Below are 23,991 nucleotides of genomic sequence, written 5' to 3'. Positions count from 1 at the left end.
CTGCTGCCTCAGGATAACACTGCCTTAAAAAGGAATTTCATTTGTTGGCAAGGAGTCAGAAACATGGCTCAGAGATCTGCTCTTTAGAACATAATAAGAAACAGGAAGAACTGTCTAGGCCATTCTGGACAATTTTCAGACGAACCTGTTATCTGAAAGAGAGATACTCCAAGCAGAGTGCATCATTCACTAGACTCAAGAGCCAGGCACCCAGCCCCACTTGCTTCCTCTAGGGCCTTGACAAAGGATGACATCATCAAGAACCCAAGGGCTGAAGGCACTGCCCTAAAGAAATGGAAGATGGGGGACAAGCTTAGGAAGGTCTCCTTTGGGACTTCTTGGCCTACGTTACCAGTGCAGTTCAGTACAATTCCATAAGCATTTACTGAGCATAAGCATTTACTACGTACTTTGGGAGAGAGAGATTCAGAGTTGAGAAAGAAAAATTACTTGCTATTAAAAAGCTTTATAACTAATGGGAAGATAAAGACAACAACAAAAATTGCAAAATGCTTAGAGCTCTACAATTGTTAGCAAGAAAAGCTACATTTATGTGGCATGCACTATAGAATGTTATATACCCATTATTTAATGCTAGGAATAATAATTACTTTTAGAATTGACACTTGAGTACTATTCTAATTCCACAAGTATTAACTCATTTGAAGAAGTAGGTGCTATTATTATTCCCATTTTACAGATGATGAAACAGAGAGGTTAAGTTACTTGCCCAAGGTTGCAAAGAGAGTACATGAGTCAATGAAGGACCAGAACGAATGTGATGGGCACTTACTTTCTACGGGGGTGAGGGGGAGACAAAATAAAAACTTTCACGAGGAAACAACATTTAAGATGGGTCCTGAAGGCTGCCCAGAGGTGCCTGACTGGAGGTGGAAATGGCAAATGCTCCAGGGGAGGTTGAGAGACAAAGAGAGACCAAGAATAGGTTCGCTGAGTTAGTGTGTCAGCCGAGGAGGAGTCAGGTCAGAACCACAAGCTACGAGTTATCAAATGACATTCATTTAGATACTTTCTCCTAACTACTTCATTGTGCACCAAGACCCAAAGAGATGACCTAGAGCACAGTTTCTCAAACTGGAGTGAGCATCAGAATCACCTGGAGGGCTTGCTAACCCGCAGACTGCCGCCTGGGCCTCATCCCCAAAAGTCTGATTCAGGAAGTCTGGGGAAGAAGCTGAGAGTTTGCATTTCTTTTCTTTATTTAAAAAAAAAATTTTTTTTTTCAACGTTTATTTATTTTTGGGACAGAGAGAGACAGAGCATGAATGGGGGAGGGGCAGAGAGAGAGGGAGACACAGAATCGGAAACAGGCTCCAGGCTCTGAGCCATCAGCCCAGAGCCCGACGCGGGGCTCGAACTCACGGACCGCGAGATCGTGACCTGGCTGAAGTCGGACGCTTAACCGACTGCGCCACCCAGGCGCCCCATATTTTTTTAAACTTTATTTATTAATTATTATTATTATTATTAATGTTAACTTTTTGAGAGAGAGAGAGAGAGAGAGAGGAGGAAGCATAGAGAGAGAGGGACACACAGAATCCAAAGTGGGCTCCAGGCTCTGAGCTGTCAGCACAGAGACCGACAACAGGGCTCGAATCCACGAACCACAAGATCATGACCTGAGCCAGTCTTATGCTTAACCGACTGAGTGAGCCACATAGTCGCCCCTATTTTTTTTAATTCTTTAAAAATTTTAGTGAGAGAGAGAGCATGTGCATGAGTGGAGGAGAGCACACTCAGTGCAGAGCCTGATGAGGGGCTCGACCCACGACTCTGGAATCACTGAAATCAAGTGTCCCAAATCAAGCGTCGGAAGCGCAACTGAATGAGCCACCCAGGTGCAGTTTGCCTTTCTAATAAACTCCCAGATGATGCTGATGCTGCCCAGCCAGGTGCTTTGAAAACCACTGCCCTCAAGTGATAGTTCTTAACCAGAGGTTATTAAAACCACACACACCTGAATCCCACTCTGGCCTATTCTAATCCAGTTGGCTTCAGTTGGGTACAGACACCTACAGTCTTAAGAAGCCAACAGCTAATTCTGCTGTGTAGCCCAGCTGAAAATCATGTTCCTGAGACACGACTTTCATAGGGGGTTTGTAAGGTTTATGCATGTGTGGGTAGGCAGGGGTTTGCAGTCCCAAGCAGAGTCCAACTGATTCCAGCCCAGTACTTCTTTATAGTGTAGAGAATTCACCACACCCCTTTTCCTCTTACAAATAAAAACATCAAAGGAGGGAAACCACTAGGAATTCAAAAGAATGAACAAGTGCTGGAATAAAGGCCCCTGGCAGGCCTCAATGCTGGCTCCCAGGGTACAGGTTGTTTTAGGTGCAGGATGTAGCGGTGAAATAGAAAGACCAGGCTCTGGTCTCATGGGGTTCCCGCTTACATGGGGACCACAGTCCACCTCTCCCCCTGGGCCTACATTGAGGGCGTCTCGAGCTGCAACAGGAGGCTGGAGTTAGAGATGACCAATACTTTAACATAAGCAGCTGCAGTGACTAAAGAAGAGGTACGTATTGCTTTCCTCTCCGACCCAGTGGCTTCTGGGCCCAGGAAGTGCGTTCAATTCACCTGGAGAGCTTTAGAAAAACACCTAGGTCAGGGGGCACTTAACTACATGGCCGGGGCAAGCCTGGTTTTAAAGGGACCTGGGTGACTCTAGTGTAATTCTTCCAGGCTTGCCAGCTCCTGCTTTACCAGCTCTGCACCCACAGCAGGTAAGACAGAGTCCACCAAATGTTTTTCACAACTGGGACCTCTCCCTGGCCAAGCACGGTTTCGTGTCCTGTGCTACCAAGTGCGTTTAAGAGCCTAGGTCAACACAGGGTACTTATTTCCATTTCTGTCTGTGACTATTATCCACAGCATGCAAAAAACTGAGGTTAGTTCTTCGGTGGGGTGCCTCAGTCTGAGGTTTAGCACCTCTCTCCTCTGGAAGATAACATTTCTGTTTGCAATTTCAATTTTGATTGCTTTGGGTTTCTTCCTTCCGATCTTTCTTGGAAAGCCAAGTGTTCCCATGAAAGAGTCCAGTCCCTCCTTTAATGGCCCCATCTTATTTTTCATAAATTAGATGATTTTTTCAAACTTATTAATTGGGAGTTTTTTCCAGCCCTCCTTATTTGGAAAGTCTTTGGATTTTCTCACCAGTGCAGTCACCCAAGTATGTGTGACTGATTTTAAACATCCAATTTGATTTCGTTTTTGAAATTAACTTTTTGTTTCTTTAGAGCAATGTATTTCTAGCCTTCAAAGGCATGACTTAATGCTGGATTCACTTGGAAGGGTAATACCTCCGGCTGTGCTAAATTCCCCAAGTTTGGAATCCAAGGACCGAGAAAATGTCTAAAACAATGTGACAGACTGGTATATGTTGCCAGCTTTTTATCTTGTCAAGGAAGGATGTTAAAAACCTAACATCTATTCATCATTTCATAAAAGAAAGGCTATCTTAACACTGAAAAAAGTAGCAAACCCATGGTGGCATCATAAAGGGCAATTCTTTTTTTTTTTTAATTTTTTAATGTTTATTTATTTTTGAGACAGAGAGAGACAGAGCATGAATGGGGGAGGGTCAGAGAGAGAGGGAGACACAGAATCCGAAACAGGCTCCAGGCTCTGAGCTATCAGCACAGAGCCCGACGCAGGGCTCGAACTCACGGACTGCGAGATCATGACCTGAGCTGAAGTCGGAGGCTTAAACCGACTGAACCACCCAGGCGTCCCCCCAAGGGCAATTCTTTAAAGACATTTGGCTTTAAGAAAAATTTGCCATAATATCATTTGGTTATAGTTTTATTATGAAAGCGTCACCAGGGTGCAGCACAAGGGAACTGTAGTTTTGGAGAAGCTGGTAACAGTTTCCTGAGTTTGATCTGTTTGGACAGCATGACAACCCTAACAGAGGTCTCCTCTGGGGGAACCGCAGGGAACCGCTGTCCCTTGGGACAGCGAGCAAAGTGTCTGTGTGAAGGAGCGCAGTGGTCCATTCACACAATTCCCTCTGGTAATCTCTGATGTGTTATCTTAGCAGTTCTTGGTTCTTTGGCAAGCTGCAGATTTCAGTGTTCTGTCTGCAACATGACTAGAGATTGCTAAATTAACTGCATTTCAAACTAACCAAGGTAGGGTGCTAACATCAACCTGGTGCCGAAAGAGGATTTAAAAGCAGCACATATATATATATACTTTTTAGTTTGTTTTTGAGAGAGAGAGGGAGACAGAGCAAGTGAGTGAGTGCAGAGGCTGGGCAGAGAGAGAAGGGGACAGAGGAACCAAAGCCGCCTCTACACTGACAGCAGAGAGCCCGATGTGGGGCTCAAACTCACAAACCATGAGATCATGACCTGAGCCGAAGTTGGACCCTTGAGCCACCCAGGCACCCTGCAGCACATACTCTGAGCAGGGACAGTCAGTGTCCTATGTCACAAATCCTGTCTTATTATTTAGGGAAGTCTGTCTTCTCCCCAGAGGAGGAGCCTAGCCCCAAAGGGCAGGCCTGTGGGTCATTCATCTTTGATTTTGAGCTACTCATATGGATCTGTTAAAATTTCTTAAAAAAAAAAAATCAACATAATCTTAAAAAGATGCATGTTAATCTAAATAGCTTTAATAAGGACCTTCTGGGAAAAAAAACATGGGATGATATCATTGCTACATAATTATGGATACAGTGGAGTTTCGCCATAGGAGCATTTAATTTAGGCGAATTTAACTCTAAGCACTCAGCAGATAGATCGGAAAATAACAATTAAAATAGAAGGCAGTTTCACCTGGCACCCCAGTCACTAAACACATTCCCGGAAGGGTGGTTGTGCTGCTCCCACAGACCAGAGGTTCTCAGACTTTAGTGTGCTCTCTTGCACAGCTCCTGACTCAGTTGGCCTGGGGCAGGGCCCCCCAGATCACAGTTCTAACAAATTCCCAGGTGATACTGATGCCGCTATGCAGGAACCACATTTTAAGAACCACTGTCTCCACCCATCTGAGATCATCTGCGCTTCCTGCGGTGTAAACACCTTGCCGCCATGCTGAATTCGTGTGTGACTAGTGTTTACTGGTGTTTGTTTTTGAACACCACGGCCCCTAATCATAAGTCAACCCCTTCATCTAGTGTTTGGCCAAAAGCTCCTGGCCTTCACTGTGAAGTCATGAATCCAGATAGCCTGATTTTGTGTTGAACTGGCCCAAGTAAAATAGGAAAGAAAGAGTAAGTGTGCTGGCCCCAAGACAGCACTTCCTTGGCCCAGCAGAGATGGTTATAGGGGACGCCAAACTCCCGGTAATCACATTAAACCTGTTCTACTTCTAAGTAGCTAGCTTTCAGTACCCATGAAGGGGGGAAGGATCCCCAGGATTGAAAAGGCCAACCAAACAGAAAAAAAATGGTTTCACTGCTATGGAATAAGTCCCTTACCGCGATATTGTGTAAATGACAATGATACTGATTATGTCACTGTGGTAGTCACTTGCCACTAAGAATCAGAAGTTTTTTTCTTTTGCCTGACCTTGCACATGCTGTTGCCTCTGCCTCAAATGAATGAATGAAGGAACAAATGAATAGATTTCTCTTTCACATACTGAAAAGGCTCTGAATGCTCCGGTACCAGTAGGTCAAGAAAAGTTTGCAGATGGAACTGTTCTAAAGTTTCTTGGATCCTCCCCCTTTCTCCCAGAATCTCCAGCTTCCTTAGAAAAGTTGGGCGTGAGCAAATACAAAGCAGACTTCATTTTTAATTCACAGCAACATGGACAGTGTTTTCTATTTCAAAGGATTGTAGCTCTGGTCAGAGAGATCTGCAGTCAGATCCAACAAAAGTTCCTACCTCAAACAGTTGACAAACTGGTTCTAAAAATAATCACAGATGACAATTTGTACACTCTGTGCATGTTAATATCCCCTTGCGCAATTTGTCAGTAAAAAGTATATATATATTTGGGGAGAAAAGGAAACCATAGGAACTGCAACAACAACAACAAATCAACTGATTTAATAAATCTTGGCTTCTCCTTATCGAAGGGAAATTCCATTCCTGGATTTAATCCTCTGTGTCTCCCAATGCACTGTAATCCTGACCCCGGGGGCCCCTCCACTAACCAACATGTAGAATGACCTGGTGGAAGGATCTGGAGACTAACTTTGTCTTGAGAAACACCATGAACTGGTGCTGGCTGCTTATTTCTTGCCTACTTCTGTTTCCAGGTCTCTGAACCCCTTTATGCCCTGTTTACCCGTCCCTTTGAAAATATTCCCTCCTTCCCTTGCCCCCAGCATATTCTCAAAGGCATGTATTTTTTTTTAAACACAGAATTCCTTATCTGCTGCTGTGGAAGGAGGATGAGCTTCTGAGAATACCATCTGAAGACTATCTTGTCAACCCATGGAAATAAAAACCTAGTCCCTGTGCTTAGGGTGCTTGGGAGACTGCTCTGGGAGTGATCTCTAAAAGGATTTGGGCTAAAAATGAGCTCATCAGGCATTGGGTGGGACCAAGGTTTACTTCTGGACTCCACCCACCATCCCATCGGCCCCTGTCCAACACAAGGGGGAAGTCAGGAAATACTTGTGGATAAACACATGACAACCCAAAGACACAAACATAAAATTACTTCTGAGCAAACAGCGCTTCTGGTTCTTTGTCAGTGACTGGCTACTAAGGACAAGATTAGGAAATCAGGAATTTCCCTAGCATCACACTCTAGACGTCCTTGTTTAGATCTGCCTTTTCCCCACAAAAGACCTGGGGCTTCTGTTCCATCCTTAGGCAATGAGATACAGTGTGAAATCAACTTGAAAGGAGGTAGCTAGCTGGGAAGATTCCTTTAAGTAACTGGGGCTTACCTCTGTCTTGTCTCCTGGGATAAGAGAGAAGCCAGAACCACCTATCTCAGTCCCTTGCAGGTGCCACAGTTCACAGTTCTGGGAGAAACTGACTCTAAGACTCAAGAAGTTTCTGGCACTACTGGGCTGCGGACTAACACCCACATGAATGATGCTGTGAGGTACAGCAGAGCTGGCAGATCCAACAGAGTCTATGCTATTTAGCGTGAAGTCCAGCCCCATCACGGAGGGAGAAGTTAAGTACATTCTGCCAGATGAGCAACGGAGGTAAGCCTGGGAGTAAGTGTACCTGGCCATGGGACCAACAGAAGCTTTGTCTCCTGCTCTGGATGAGATGATGCATTTCTTTGTTTTTGCTATCAGTTTTAACTGCTGATAGCTGCTTTTCTTTTCTTTTCTTTTTTTCCCCTCCCTGATAGCTGCTTTTCTTCCAACACTGGATTTTTTCCTTTCTTGGGACATAACTTTTCAAGTTTTCATATATATTTTTTTAATGTGACCTTCATCACCCCGGTCTTCAGAGCATATTAGCCCCATTGTACAGTTGACGCATCAAGAGGTTTCAAAACAAAGTGATGCAAGTGGTTTTTGCTTCAGGCCACCAAGGTTTAACTGTTACAGGAGTTGCCCTTGTGCCATAAACAACTAGAAAACTGGACAAAATGTGACAAATTACTGTTTATAAACATTAGATATGGGCAGTGTGATCCTTCAGAGACCAAACAAACAAGGTAAGCCTCACCACTGCCCCAGACTACTACCTAGAGGCAATTTCCATAGCAGGGGAGCCCCAGAGCCCAGAGATCTTGCTGAGTGGAGAAGATGAAAGCTCTGAGTTTGGGGAGGCAGCTGGAATTTGTGGGTCAGAATAGTGAAGACGAGGTATCTGTACAAAAACAAAGATCTGCAGAGGCAACCTACTGAGTCTCTGCTGAACACCGATGTGCATGTACAAGGGGTGAAACTCCATGAGGCTGCGGAAAGAACCGTGAGAGCCATGGGCCCAACAATTCTGGAAGCTCAGCTCGGCTCCTGGTAGTTCATGCTCTCACCAGTTAGAGTAGAAAAACCTTGTAATACATGGGGCATCAGGTAGAGACCGAGAAAGGTCTTGTTAGTGGAGCTACATTTGCATTAAACTAAAGGCTCCTCTTCAGATTGGACCCGCCAAAACAGAGCTTATTAAAAGCAAGCCCTGGGGGACCTGGGGGCTCCGTGGTTAAGCATCTGACTTCGGCTCGGGTCATGTTCTCACAGTTTGTGAGCTCATGCACCGCTCTGGGTGAGATCCACACCCGCTTTGGATAAAAACACGAGTCCCATGTCTCTCTCTCTTTCTCTCTCTCCCTCTCTCCCTCTCCCTCTCTCCCTCCCCTTTGCTCACTTATGCCCTCTCTCTCTAGGAAAAAAAAAAAAAAAAAAAAAAAAGCAGGCCCTGGCATGGATCCAAAAGCAATCCGATGGATCCTAAGTAACAACCATATGTCAGAACAAAGTCCAACACTTTTTTTAATTTTAATTTAACTAAGTTTTATGGCCAAGTGGGGCTTGAACCCACAATCCTGAGATCAAGAGTCACAGGCATCCCTAAAATCCAACACTTTAAAGGAATAAAATAAATCCAACACTCAACAACATAAAATTAATATTGTCTGGCACCAGTAAAAAATTATATGCATGCAAAAAAATGGGAAAATTTGACCCATAACTGGGAGAAATATTAATAAACATAGACCCCAAAGTAACAATAATAATAATGGAAGTAGAAACAAGGATATGATAACAGCTACTATAAACATGCTACATATGGACAAGAATCTAGAGAAACATGGAAAACGATAAAGAGAAATATGAAAGATATTAAAAGGACACAAATCAAACTTATAGAGCTGAACAAGATAATATATGAAATAAAAAAAATACACTAGATGGAGTTAGCAGCAGATTAAAAACTGCAAAAGAAAAGACTAGTGAATTTAGAGACATGAATTAGAAGCTATCAAAAACGAAACACCGATAGAAAAAACTGCCAGGGCATCAGTGATGTGTGGGACAACTTCCAGTGACCTAATACACATCTGAGTGGAGTCCCAGAAAGAGAAGAAAAAGGGAAAGGGCTGGAAAAAATATTTGAAGAAATAATGGTGTTGGAACAATTGGCCTTTTGTATGCTAGAAATGAAAAAGAGAACTTCAACTTATCTCATGAGATACATGAAAATCTGGTTGATGTCAATCAAAGAGCTAAATGTAAAACCTTATATATAAAATTGTAGAAGAAAACATGAGCAAACATCTTTGTGACTTTGGGATAGATAAAGACTTCTTTACTAGGGCACAAAAAGCATAAAACAAAGAAAAAATTGATAAATTGGACTTCATCAAGATTCAAAATGTTTGCTCTTCAAAAGACATTGTTAATGAAAAGATAAACAACAGACAGGTAGAAAATATCTATTTGTATAAAGGACTTATATTCAGAATAAAGAACTCTAAGACTCAGTAAGAGAACTCAACTTAAAAAAGAAATATGCAAGAGATTTGAATAGACATTTTACCAAAAATATACATGTATAGAAGAACTACTAGAGGGACAATAATACCAAGTCTAGGTAAGGGTGTTGAACAACTAGACCTCTCATACAGTGCTGGTGGCGATGCAAAGTGGTACGCCCCTTTGGAAAACAAGTTTGGCAGTTTCTTGTAATTCTTATCATAACCCAGTGATCACCTTCCTAGGTTTTACTTAACAGGAATAAAAACATGACCCACAGAAACACTTCTACATGAATGCTCAGAGCCACATTCTTCACAATCTCTAAAAAGTAGAAATGCCCAAATGTATTTCAACTGGTGATTTAATATAAACCATACATATAATGGAATACTACTCAGCAATAAAAAGTCATGAGTCACACCATACTAATAAAAGTAAAAAACAAAACACATGATCCATCTCAATAGATACAGAAAAAGAATTTGACAAAATCCAACACCCTTTCACAGTAAAAAGACACAACAAACTAGAAATGAAGGAAACTTCTTCAACCTGTTAAAGGATTATCTATGAGAAACCCACAGCTGACAACATACTGACTGGTGAAGAAAGCTCTCTCCTTAAGGTCCCAAAAAGACAAGAATGTCTGTTCTTGCCATTTCCATTTAACACTGTACAGGAGGTTCTAGCCAGGGCAATTAGGCAAGAAAAATAAATAAAAGGCCTCCAGATTGGAAAGGAATAAGTAAAAACTATGTTGCACATGACATGATCTCATATATAGAAAATCCTAAGGAGCCCCAAAAAATTCTAATAAATGAGTTCAGTAAGGTTGCAGGATAAAAGATTAATATACAAATATCAACTATAGTTCCATATGGTAGCAACAAATAACCTAAAATTGAAATTATGAAAATAATTCCACCTACAACAGCATCAAAAAGAATAGCATAGGAATAAATTATTTAACAAAAGGCGTTCATGAAAGAAATGTCACTGAAAGAAATTGCTGAATATCTAAACAAATGGAAGGACATCCTGTATTCTGATCTGAATACCTGAAGACATAATATTGTTGTAATGACAACGGACCTACAGATTTAACACAATACCTATGAAAACCCTAGCTAGTCTTTCTTTCCTTTTTTGCAGAAGCAGACAAACTTCCTAAAATTTTATGACAATATAAGGGACCCAGCCAAAAAACTCTTGAAACAGAAGAATAAAGTTGGAGGATTTATATTCTGATTTCAAAAGTTACCAGAAAGCAATGAAAATCAAGACAGTATAGTTCTGCCATAAGGACAGACATGTAGAACAATAGCATAGAATTGAGAGTCCAGAAATAAATTCATATATTTATGGTCAATTGATTATTTGACCAGGGTACCAGGACAATTCAATGGGGGAAAGGATAATGAAAGTCTTTCAACAAATAGTGCTGGGATAAATGGATAGCCACACGCAATCCTGAGGTACGCTGGACCTGTACCTCACACCAAATAAAAAACTCACTCAAAATGTATCAGAAACCTAAATGTTAAGAGATAAAACTATATAGTCTTTAGAAGAAAGAAGAAAACATGGGTACAAATCTCTGTGACCTTGGATTTGGCAATGGTTTCTTAGATTTGATGTCAAAAGCACAACCAACAAAAGAAAAAATAAACTAGATGTCATCAAAACTAAAAATTATACATCAAAGGACATTATCAAGAAGGTGAAAAGACAACCCACAGAATGAGAGAAAATATTTGTAAATCATATAACTGATAAGGGATTAATATCCATATATATAAAGAAGTCTTACAACTCAAGAATAAAACGACAAATATCCCAATTTAAAAATGGGCAAACGGATGGAACTAGAGGGTATTAAGCTAAGCAAAATTAGTCAGAGAAAGACAAATATCCTATGACTTCACTCATATGAGGACTTTAAGATACAAAACAGGTGAACATAAGGGAAGGGAAGCAAAAATAATATAAAAACAGGGAGGGGGACAAAACAGAAGAGACTCATAAATATGGAGAACAAACTGAGGGTTACTGGAGGGGTTGTGGGAGGGGGGGATGGGCTAAATGGGGAAGCGGCACTAAGGAATCTACTCCTGAAATCATTGTTGCACTATATGCTAACTAACTTGGATGTAAATTAAAAAAATAAATTAAATTTTAAAAAATGGGCAAAGAATCTGAATAGACATTTCCCTAAAGATGATAAATAAATGGCCAGTTAGCAGTAGAGAGTATGTTCAACATCACTAGCCTTTGATAAAGGAAATGCAAATCAAAAGCACAATGCAATATTGCTTCATGCCCACTGGGATGGCTATAATAAAAAAGATGGACGATAACAAGTGCCATCAAGGATGTGGAGAAATTGAAACCCTCATACGTTGCTGGTAGGAGGAATGTAAACTGATGCAATCTCTTTGGAAACAGTTTGCCAATTCCTCAAAAAGTTCAACTTAGAGCTGGCATACGGCCCAGCAATTCTACTCCTAGGTCAATACCTAAGAGAACTGAAATCATACATCCCCACAAACACTTGTGCATGAATCATAACAGTATTGTTTATAACAGCCCCAAAACCCATCAACTAATGAATAAATAAAACATGGTATACTGATCCAATGGAATACTATTCTGCCATAAAAAAAGAACAGTGTTGATTCATGATCCAAGATGGATGAACCTTGAAAACATTAAGAATCCAGACACAAAAGGCCACATGCTGTATGATTCCATTTATATGAAGTGTCCAGAATAAGTTTTCAAAAACAATTTGCTTAACTAGTTTAATGGACACAGATTATCTGTGATGAGGGCTGTTGGAGTGGGGCAATATAGGAACGCAGAGAAAAACTGAAATCACAGATTATCTGAGACCCCAGTTGCTCATTTGAACAGTATTTTACTCTTGGGGTGGAAATGTGGGTAAGAAGGTTTCATGACATAGCTCCGTTACAGGTCTAGACACTCGGCCCAACTCACGCTACTATGAGGCTCTTAATTTTGGTCATGGAAATGGGCACTGCACCAGGAACCAGGGAAGCTTGACTATTTCACTAACTAGCCGTGTGACCTTGGGCAAGTCACTTAATTGCTATAGTTTCCATTCCACCTACTGATTAAATGGTCTCGAAACTCTAAAATTCTAAGAACCGTGGGCCTATGTACTCAGCACCAAGGCTTGGAATTAACGAGGGGTAAACACCACATGAACCTAGCAATCTAATAACACATCCTGTATTATTCTGACTTCCGAAAGGCAGCTAGAATCATCTGCTTATTTTAGGAGCTCGCTGTTCCCTGGGAAAGATACTTTTGGCAAAAGCAACCATTCAGATGACAGTTTAGTGTTTTGGAGAAAAGCAACTAATTTATTGACAACAAAGCCTGTTTTTTTTTCCTTGAAATTTCATAGCTGTAGGCCCAGAAATAAAAAGTCCCCAGAAGACTTTAAAAATATGTTCTCAATTCCCTTTTATCTCCCACCCAGAGCTGAGAGAACAGCACCAACTGTGTCATATTAAACACATCTGCATCCAACACCGATAAAAGTGCATGACCAAGGGAACAGATAAGAATTGTTTTCAATTTGTTCAGATGGGATTGGTTAAATTTAACCTAATTAGACCAAATAATCAAAGCAGGTGTTTGTAAGTTGCCAATGTTTTTATACTCTGTAATTGTTTGGCTATATTTCCCAGGAACTTAAGTAAAGGAAGTTAGTATGTCATAAAAATCATTGACCTTATACTTATTCATGTCACACATATATTATTCACGTTCCAGGTGGTACAAATACAAGGCATTGTTGAATACTTGTCACAGATTTTAGCATTTGACCATCATCAACATCTAAGCTGGCCTTTGGGAGTGCTTACATTACCTAACTTCCATTATATAAATACAAGCAGTAATACATGAGAGCCTGTCTTCTAATCTTACATTGATCTACAAAGCACATTGACTTGGCATTTAGACTACTTAGGGATTCTGACTTCACTCTCATAAGCTGGTCACTTTTAGGCATTTAGAGGAAAAATAATAACAATAAAAGTTACATTCTAGTAACACAAAATGTTTATTGCATTTGGCGGAATGATGAGATCTGAACTATAAATCTCAACTAACAAAGGAACCACAGAACGCAGTCACCAGCAGCCTGGAATTGGGAAGTGCTTCATGTAGTGGCCGTAGGTCCACTTGCGAAGGGAAAAAGGGCAGGTGGCTGCCTGGGAGCGGTCAAGCTTTCTCTTTCTAGTAACTGCTTGTGTCCCCGGTACACTCTCATGTTATTGCATATACTGCTGGCACAGGAGAGACAGAAATGAGGCAAGAAAATCCCCATGAAAGCCTATGATCTGGAAACTCCTATAGAGGGGATCCTTCTCTAAGGCCTGGGGGTTCTACAAGAGAGGAAGAGGAATGGGAAGACAAAACAACCAACAGGGTTCTAGGGCACTCCTCCCCAAGGTAGAGATTGTCCTAATTCTGGCCCCGATTGGGCTGCGGGGCCACAGAGTAGACACCTGGAGAGCCAGGCTCTTCTGTCTCACTACACATGAGACGCTTGGCCGGTTTTCTCTGTGCCTTAGGTTTCCTCACGTCTAACACGAAGGACCACTAGTACCTCCCTTACTAATGCACACAAAACGCTTGGCACAGTGCTTGGCATGGTGGTAGGCGCTCAATAGCTGTTGGTCAAAAATTATGATGATCCCGGGGCACCTGGGTGGCTCAGTTGGTTGAGCGTCTGACTTCGGCTCAAGTCATGATCTCACAGTTGAACCCGCGTCAAGCTCTGTGCTGACAGCTCGGAGCCTGGAGCCTGCTTCGGATTCTGTGTCTCCCCCCTCTCTCTACCCCTCCCCCGCTCACGCTCTGTGTCTCTCTGTCTCTCAATAATAAATACATGTTAAAAAAAAATTTTTTTTTTTAAATTACGATGATCCCTATAAGGAAGAGGGTATTGAAAATGCTTCCTGAGGACAAGAGTATGCCGGATATCCTATATACATTTCAGGGGAAGGGAAACAGCCTTTTGAGATCACTTATACTCTGTGGAAGGAGGATGGAAAATGTCCAGCCTGAGAAGGAAAAACTGAAGGTGGGTTTCCAGTGAGAATGAAAGCTCTGTCTCCCATCCCTGCCCAGGCCTGCAAGGCAACCCCGAAGTGCTTGTGGCAGTTAGTCCTCTTCTTCCTCACCCCCCAGCTCCAACTGGAGACTATAATTTTCTTTCTAGCAGGAAACTGATGCATACGAATGATGACAGATGGATTCAGAAGAGGAAAAAGAATACAGGGGACAGAGCGTCCTTGTGGGTTTAAATCACGTTAGAACTCAAAACAAAACCCCCAGATCTGGAATTTTTAAAACCTAGTTAATGGCTGAGGAAACCTCAAAGGCTGGGGAAGCATGAAGATAAAAGTCTGAATCACACAAAACACATCATTATCTTAAGCTTTTCTAATCGTCTTCTCTGCCTTTCCCCCTCACTGTTTTTCTCATTGTTTATGCCCCAGCCCCTCAATGTGGTTCTGAGACACTTCAGAGATAGAAATAGCTTTCCAAGGTCACGTACAGAATAGTGTTTGAGAGGAGATGGACAGACCCTTCTCCAACCAAAAAAAGTTTCCCTGAAACTGATACTACTTCACTTCTTTCGGAATAATTAAGCACTTTCAAGATTCAGTTAGATTCATGTACTGCTGAAATGCAAGTACATACACCCATATGAATAAAACAGAATCATGGTGTGTAAGATTCATAAAATGGAAAATAAGAGAAAGAAACTCCCATGATGGTGCCATTCTAAGACAAGTGTTTTGAAGCACTGTGCTGCCTTTAACTTCAGTCTGGTTCTCTGCTCCCCACTCCCACCTCCTAGACCCCCAGTGCCGATGATCACAAGGTCTGGACAAATCCCCCTGACATTCCATTAATGGATTTTCAGTTACATTCTTTTTCAGTGAGAACAGGAACTTGGTTCATAAGGGTCCTAAGAATTCTATGAGGACGAGGGCAAAGAAGGAAATGTCTCCTTGTCTTAAAAAACCACACAATGCCACTCTCTGTCTTACGTCCTTCAATGATCTCCTTTTGTCTACAGGGTCAAGTCCAGGCTCCTCAGACTGGCCTATGAGGTCCTTCGTGATTGAGTTCCTGCCTCTGCAGCCTCCCTTCCAGTCACACCTGCCTGGTCTTGAACTGATACTCTGGTCATTGTCCTAGCTCTTTGAAGGCTGTGCTGACTCGTGTCTCTGTGGCTTTGGCCATGGTCTTCCTTCTGTCTATAATGCCCACCTTTACCTTGACCATGCGGTTAATCTCTACTCACCCTCAAAATTCAGCTCAACTGAAGTCTCCCCGCTTTCCCAAGAAAAAATGACCTTCCAGGGGCGCCTGGGTAGCTCAGCTGGTTGAGTGCCCGACTCTTGATTTAGGTCATGATCTCACAGTTCGTGGGATCGAGCCCCATGTCAGGCTCTGTGCTGCCAGCATGGAGCCTGCTTGGGATTCTCTCTCCCTCTCTCTCTCTCTCAAGCCCCACTTGTGTGTGCATGCTCTCTCTCTCAAAATAAATTTAAAAGCTTAAAAAAAAAATGACTTTCCATTCTTTGGTGCTTCCAATGTATCCCACACACACTTCCTTTGTAATACCTGCAAACCCTACTGTGCCTACTTACAAGCCCAAATCATATGCATGTGTATCTCCAGCTACAGGTGCTCAATGAGTCTGATGCCAACATGTCACTTCTGATGAATAAAGAAATAAATGAACAACAACAAAAATGACCCTTTTTTTGAATCAGTCAGAGGGGCAGGAGCATCCTTAATCAAGTGGATTTCCTGACATTCTGTCCCAGGTATGCCATGCTTCAGTATTTTCCTAGGAAAGCAGGCATTTCTTCTTTCTCAAAGATGTTTAAAATAAGAGGAGAGCTGTGAAAGTGAGGGGCTGCAGGGTACTGGATTAGATGCATGTTTCTAGCTAGTGATAATGATGATAATAATATTAACAGTAGCTAATATTTATTGAGCACTTATTCTGTGTGATGCAAAGCACATTCTACACATAGGAATTTACATATGTTAGTTGAAAACCAGTCTAAGATATAGATCCTGTTATCACCCCCAATTACAATTGAGAAAAACTGTCTCAGAGAGGTTCATTGACTTGCCTAAGGTCACAAAACTAGTAAATGGCAGACCTAGGATTCAAATCCAGGGATATGGCTTCAGAGCCTAAATGATATACTCCCTTACTCTCAGCTTCGTGAGCTAATAATGGAGGTAGATATGCACACATTTACAAACATACACATGATATAAACATAACATTTGAATCAGAAAATAAATTTACATCTGACTGATGCATGAATTTAAATAAGACTTTGTATCTTGATGACAATTGTTATTATTCTAAAAACTGAGGAAAACTCTGCATTTCTATCAGTTAATAACAAACCCTCATAGTTAGGGCCTGCTATGTACTTAGCTGGGGGACAAGGAATCTACAGCACGATCCATTCTTTCAAGTTACTTGCAAGGTAACACTATAATGTCATGACATTATTTCAAAATCATATTGTAGTCTACTCATCCAAATAAGTGATCATCTTGTTTGGTGATATATTTAGCTGTTGCTCAAACTGCCTTTGGAAACAATTTACGAAACACATAAGAATAGATTTCATTACTTTAAGCTCATAGTTTGTTTTTATCCTAAACAGTGCCATCCACTTTAATTGCCATCACATTTGACATTTGGTTAGTTCTAAAAATCTAGTTCCATCCTCAAAGAAGGAAAATTTGTTAGTACTATTTGTGTGAATGTACTATAAGATTACATACATTCATACAGATAGACACAGACATGCACACGCATCTGTGGCTTATGTGGGCAAACACCAAAGGACTGGAAAAAATCCTTACTTGTCTGTTAGGAATATAACATGAGCCATATATATAATTTTTTATGTTCCAGCAGCTACATTTTTTAAAGTAAAAGGAAACAGGTGAAATTAATTTTAACAATACATTTTATTTAGCCCAATATATCAAAAATATTATCATTCCAACATGTAATCAATATAAAAAAATTAACGAGAAATTTTACATTCTTTTTTTCATACTAACTCTTTGAAATGTGGTGTGTATTTTATTCTTACAAAACATTCCAATTTGGATGGACCACATCTCAAGTGCTCAGGAGTCTTGCCATATTGGGCAGTGCAGGATAAAATAGTTAGGGTTATGGCTTTCAGAACAGAATAAGGGCAAGAGTACCCACCCCCACGCATCTTACTCTGCAAAGTACCTGAAGAGGGATGGTGCATCGATCCAAGTGCAATACTGTTGAGTAATAAACCACAGCTTGTGACCACATTTAACTGGGGTACAAATTCCAAATACTGCAAGACTTTGGAGGGAAGGATGGCTCAAAAAAGGCCAATGTCATCTTCCTGAAGGAGACCAGCCATCAATAAAGGGTGGTGGTTGGAGAACAGAGTAGGGAATTCCAAAACATTCAAGGAATGTCCCTCCGGACAAGGAATAAAAGTACTAATACATCAAGAAAAACTTAGTCCAAATAAACTGATGATTACAGTCAACCACTCTAACGACTGGACTTGTTAGTCGTGAGCAACTCTTTCACCGCCAAAGTCCTTTAGCTACTAAGCAGAGAAGTATTATAAAGCTATATGGAATTTGGAACTGAAATATAAAAATAGAGGAAACCCAAAAACAACTTATTTGGTAACACCCAATTTATAATCTCTGCACCCGAGTTCAAGTGTAAAATATGGTGGCGCAACCCTGGGATTTCCTACAGCGAAGGTGATCTATAACTTATTGTGCAAACCGGTACACTTGTTAAGAGGAAAGGGGGTCACCATTAATAATTATGCTGGGACAAGAGGCATAAAGTAGGCCCGTTTTACAACTATAAAACTATATGATCCTATTCTACCAAACGGATACAACAGCTCCCCCTGTGCAGGGATGTGGAGCTGATGAAAGCCCAGGCAGGTTCTTCTTACCTCTGCATGGCCACAGGGGCTTTGTGGGCTAATATACATTGATCTGGGTGAGATGGTTTCGCACCTCCCCCTCAAAGCAATTTAAATTGGTTTGAATTTGGGAACAGGGTTCCATATGGACAGAGCCGGACTCTGACAGCCTGAATATATTTACTGAAGACAAGAAATCATTGACAGACTAAATGTAACAGAGGAAAAGCCTGGCCTGCTTGTACTCAGAATGTGACTTTGTAATTGTAGCCTCTTTTAGACAGGCCTAATCAATTAGAAGAGGCTGATTTTAACCAGTTGCAGGCTCATTACCCTGCATTCCAGTTTGTGTTGATGAAAATCAGTTTCAGTCTGTGGCCTGGAACTCATGTACAGCACTTCCTGCAGCCTCTTATATAAACACATCAAAAAAAAATTTTTTTTTTTTAAATTTGGAGTTGCCCTTCTCCATTTTAAGAAAACCACTCTGTGAATCATGATTAAAATAGAACAATTGTAATATGGATCTGGGGCCCCATACCAGGAAACATACTTGACCAAGGAACATACCTCAAGGCAGAGCTTAAAGCAGTGAAGGGCAAATTTGAGACAGAGTCTCAGGTATGCAGGCTCCAGGATCAAATGAGCCCAGCTCAGTAAGGTCCACGGAATGGAGCAGAATGGACTCTCAGTTACTGAAAATCACAAACTACCAAAGAAAATGCATGGAAGAGGAAAAAAAGCCAAGGTGTCTGAAATACAGAGGGCATCTGAGTAGAGTCCAAACTCTTTCCTGAATGATCAAATTGAAAATAAATAGCAAACTTCCAACTAAACAAGGACAGGTTTCCTTGAGAAGCTTCTATGAGGTAGCCATATGACGCTATGTTTCATTTTGATGTGTGGTTAGTTTTACAAAAGTAGAAGCTGGGGGAGTGTGTGGTACAACCACTCGAAACCCCACCTGTATTTCAAAGATCCGTAATTGTTCCAAAATATGATGTAACTATGAATCATACCTGGCTGGTTGCCTTTTGTGGGTTTGTCAAGGCAGCGAGTCAACAGGAAGAGAATATCAATATATACAGCTCTGGTCACCAAACATGGATTTTGCCTAGAAAGGTAAAGAACAGCAGATAAATTGATATTTTCTCTCCCCGAGGCCTGGGTCACAGAAGAGAAAAAGGTATTTTGTAACAGGCATATCATGAGGCTTACGGAGTTACGGTGAGTGCTAAAAAAGACATAATCACCAATGGTGAAGACACGTCAGTAAGTCAAGTGAGGAAATGAAATCCTAGAGCATATGGTGGAGGTTGGGGATACACATGTAAAGAACAGATAAAACTCTATGCTCTGGTTCCAAATAAAACGAACTGAAAACAAACAAAAACCAATATCCTATCCTAGTTATTTGAAAACAAGGAGATTGGCAGAGGGAATTATATTCTATTATTTTCCTCTTAAGTGGACAGATCTGGGGGGAAATCATTGGTTACGAGTATCACTGACTTAGCATTTTGGAGAAGGAGAACTGCAATCACATAGGACAAACCATACCTATGGACTTAAAATAACCAGCTGAAAAACAAACACACAGAAGGGCTAACAAACACTGCGACAGACATTCCTTTCCCAATAAATGGAATTTTTTCTTCTTTCAATATGTGGAGTTCACTTTACTCTTTGAATCACATGCTGGAAAAACGTGGGCCTGGATTTAGGGGTCTGGATTAAAAAAAAAAAAAAAAAAGGAAAAATGAACACTTTCTTTTGAGAACAGTGCTGAAGGTCCCCTGGCTCTGAGCCTCAGTTCAGACTGACCATGAAAAGGGCCCCAATCTCCTTGGTGAACTAATAATTCAGCCTAAGTAGTAAAAACAGTAGGGACAGATCTGGGTTTGAATCCTGGCTTTGCTGCTTACTCCTATAACCTGAATCACATTCCTGACCTGTACAATGGGAACCCTAATCACCACAGAGTAAGTCACTGTGAGCTTCCGAGGTGGCACAGCGACCAGAACACCGCCTCGCTGCCTGGTCATGGCACATGCTCCATCGGTGCTTGTTCCCGTCCGGTTCTGCTTCCAACTTAAGATCATGGGATGGCACAGGGATGTTGCCAGTGAGATTCCATACACTTGGCCCCTAAACCCATCCTTCTCATTCCCTGCATTTTAACAGTTTTACCATTTCCCTACTCTGTCCCAAAATGCCCGTATTCTAGGCTGACAGATGAAAAGCAAGTCAGATACTTATGATTTAAAACAAAACTATTTTGTGTCAAGGTCTCTCTGTTGCTGACCCGCCTCATTTCTGTCCTACTGACTTGCTTCCTCTATAGTATCTGCTCGCTCTGACTCTTACCCTACCATGACCCGTGGCTTATATGTATACCCTACATTTGGCCTAATTTCATACCTGCACCTAGCTACTTTTTTTAATGAGCTTTAAAAAATAGGTAACATGTGCACGTGGCATAAAAATAATTCAGCATAAAAGGGCATGTGGTGAAAATTAAGTTCTTTTCCAACCACTGCCCTCTACTCATATTTTGCTCCTTGGAGTCAACCACTATTACTAATTTTCAGTATGTCCTTGCAGGGACATTCTGTTCATTTATAAGCATCTATCTATAGTTACCCACTTGTTTATTTTTACAGAAATAGTGGTTTACTATATGCTAAGTTCTAGGCATTACTTTTTTTCACTTCTATACTTTGGATATCATTCCATTAAAAACAGAGATTTGCCTCATTTTTTAAATGGTTGTAGACTGCTCCCTGTCAGAGGTACCAATCCCCTTTTGGAATAATGCAGATTGTTTAAGATACTTGGCTAAAAACAAGGAAGAATATATATGTACATCAATTTTGTAAATATAAATCAGTACTCAGGGGAGAAATTCCTAGAAGCTGAATAGATCAATCAAGGTATTTGCACATTTAAAATTTTGATGGATTTTGACAAGATGCTCTCCGAAAAGATTATACGAATTTACACTTTCACCAACAACATGTAAGAATTCTAGTCTCCCACAACCTGACCAACACAGTGCACTATTAAACTTTTTGACTTTTGCCAGGGTGAAAAACAAGATCTCATCATTTGAAGTTGCAATTATTTTCTTATAAGTGAGATTGATCATCATTTCATATGCTTTTCAAAAAAGATACTTGAATTGCCTTTTCTATGTAATGTTTTCAACTCCCCTGTCCGTTATGTTGTGGGTCTTTTCCTTATTGGTTCATAGGAGCTCTTTGTATATTAAGGAAATCTACTTTTTGTCACATGTGTTACAAATGTTTTTGCAGTTTATCATTTGTCTTTTAACTTTATATATTTTTTGCAATTTAATGTTCAATTCTATACAGCCAAATATATTAGTATTTTTATTTATGCCTCCTGGGTTTTACACTTTTATATAAATTTTATATAAATTTTTTTAATTGTCCCACATTTTCTTATAGTACTTTACAGTTCCATTTTTTGTTGTTGTTGCTTAAAACTTTTATCTTTTTGGAATTTTTCTCCCTAATCCTCCCCCTATCTTTTGTTTCTATCTCATTTTCCCCAGTTCTCTTAATTCTAATTTCCTGTCTTTATTCTTCTACTCCCTGTGAAAGGCCCAACTTATGAAAACTTCTTTGATGGTATAATTTGCAATTCTAGTGTTGCCACTGTTTAACAGGTAGGACTTCCCTCTGCCAAAAAAAGGGGCACTGAAGAAAGAAAGTGAGAAGAGCCAATGCTGGGGTTAATGAATCATTAGATAGGTAGCACAGGGCTGAGTAAGTGGCCTGCAGGTAGCAGATGGAATCCCCTCAAAGCACTAGCTTTGAGCTAAGTCCTGGGAAGTGAGGTACATGAGATGATTTCTGACCTCAGAGAATTCTGTCCAGTTATGGAGGCAAAAATAACGGCAAACTTTGGGACAGGATGTAAGGAGTTAAGAGAAAGAACATCAAGGTGGACTGGAGAAATGAAAAAGGTTTATGAAGATGTAATTCCAACCGGGCTGTGAAAGATGGGAAGAATTTAGCTAGACAAAGTTGACAGGGAAGGGCATTCTAAGAGGCGGCAACAGACGTGGGAAGGAATTAGTCTGGCTTGTCCCCAGACCTGGGAAGATCAGGGTGGGAAGATTAGAGAATGTGCTGAAAAGTAGGAACAAGAATAAGGCAGGCTGGGCTTTCAGGACACAGGATACTTCATTCCAACTGGGTGCTTCTTAGTATAAAAATGCACTGCCTGTTCCCATATGGCCTTAGAGTCATAGCTTTTCATCCTGGCTGTTTTCCTGTTGGTGGAGCCATACAGAACCATAAAGGGAAATTTCTGGAAAGCTGGTTTGATTTTCAACTTTGATGAGGAGCCTAGTTTCCATGATATTTTTAGCTAAGTTAATGTATTTTTTTAAAATTTCTAAATGAGTAGAGGAAAGGTAGGCAGTCTTTAGGGCTCCATGCCTGGTTGAAGTGCTCTGTATCTTTTTTGGACCTGGCACCGGTTGTCGACCTTGCTGGACTCTTGGGACACTTCCGGGACCACTCTGCCCCCATAACAGAGAGGCTCTGGGCCAGGTCTGACACAGCCAACGAGACTGTGGGGGACTCCCTCAAATGCTGCTGCTTTGGATTCCAGGAAACAGAGGGTCGGGGCCACAAAGGAGTCCATCCTTGGCTTTTCCTCTGAGACGGAATCAGAGAAAAATTCTGGCTTAGAGTCCACTGTTCTTGGCTCTACCCTCAAGGATAGCCATGGCCACAGCCTCAGCCACAATCACAGCCACATAATATCCCTGTCTGGAGTTAGAGTTGGGCCTCACTCTGAACTGGCTTCTGGGTCAGGAAAATAATTGTGTTGTCTTTTTCTTTCTCTCACTATTACTTGGTATTTATTCGGACTTGGGAATGGTACACTGTGAGTTCAGGGTGAGCCAGAGGTTTGTTCTCGGTCTGTGAAGCCACTTTGATGATGGGAATAAAATCCCAGGGAACAGCAAGCCAGCTGGACAGGAAACCAACCCACAGGGTTTTGGTGGGCTTGGGGATTTTTTTCTACTCCCAAATGGAAAAATCCTGGCATGGGGTATGGTATAATAGAGATTTAGAGTGTTCAAAAAAAAAAAAAAATCAGAAATGGTCAGGGTCTAATAGATGGGCTGAAAGACGGCAGAACGGAGGCTGTGGAAGGAGCAGCAGGACCTGGGTACTAGGAGGACCAAGTTTACATATATAAAATCGAACAAAGGGCTTGTTAAGAATCTCACTTTCTTCTATTTTTTTAAACATTTGTCCCTTGACAAATAACCACCTGAGAACCTGATTAATCCATTTCTGCCTTGGGAAATCTCTGCACTTCATTAAACCTCCTGCCCTCTCTCCTGGAAATTGGGGGGAGGCAGAACGCAGGGCGGAGAGAGTAGGGCTCCCCAGACACGTCCACAATGGCCCCAGTGTCTAGAGGACAGCAGGAGTTCCTGGGAAGTCTGAGATAAATTATTCACTTCTCCTGTCCCTTCCGGAATCCCGGTGGCTACAGAGGTTCTTAACTGAGGGCCATTCATTCGGAAAACATTAACTGAGAGGCTACTGA

At 41.2% G+C, this 23,991-nt stretch overlaps 1 protein-coding gene across 7 annotated transcripts in view; it reads right to left on the bottom strand.

Annotated features, from left to right (window-relative positions):
* The window catches only part of THADA (THADA armadillo repeat containing), a 329,917-nt gene that overhangs the window by 60,681 nt on the left and 245,245 nt on the right, over nt 1-23,991 (bottom strand). For all 7 annotated transcript variants that reach the window (XR_005784245.1, XM_040453897.1, XM_040453899.1 and 4 more), the window contains one exon: nt 19,413-19,507. Coding sequence is in view for 6 of the 7 variants with exons in the window: in XM_040453897.1 (XP_040309831.1) it covers nt 19,413-19,507 (95 nt within the window). In the remaining variant the exon portion in view is untranslated. The remainder of the gene's footprint in view (nt 1-19,412; nt 19,508-23,991) is intronic.

The sequence above is a fragment of the Herpailurus yagouaroundi genome, unplaced genomic scaffold (genome assembly GCF_014898765.1).
Source record: "Herpailurus yagouaroundi ecotype Mexico unplaced genomic scaffold, PumYag 210, whole genome shotgun sequence".
NCBI lineage: Eukaryota > Metazoa > Chordata > Mammalia > Carnivora > Felidae > Herpailurus > Herpailurus yagouaroundi.
Note: the sequence above shows the minus strand (reverse complement) of the source record. Positions and strands in the feature narration are given on the sequence as shown.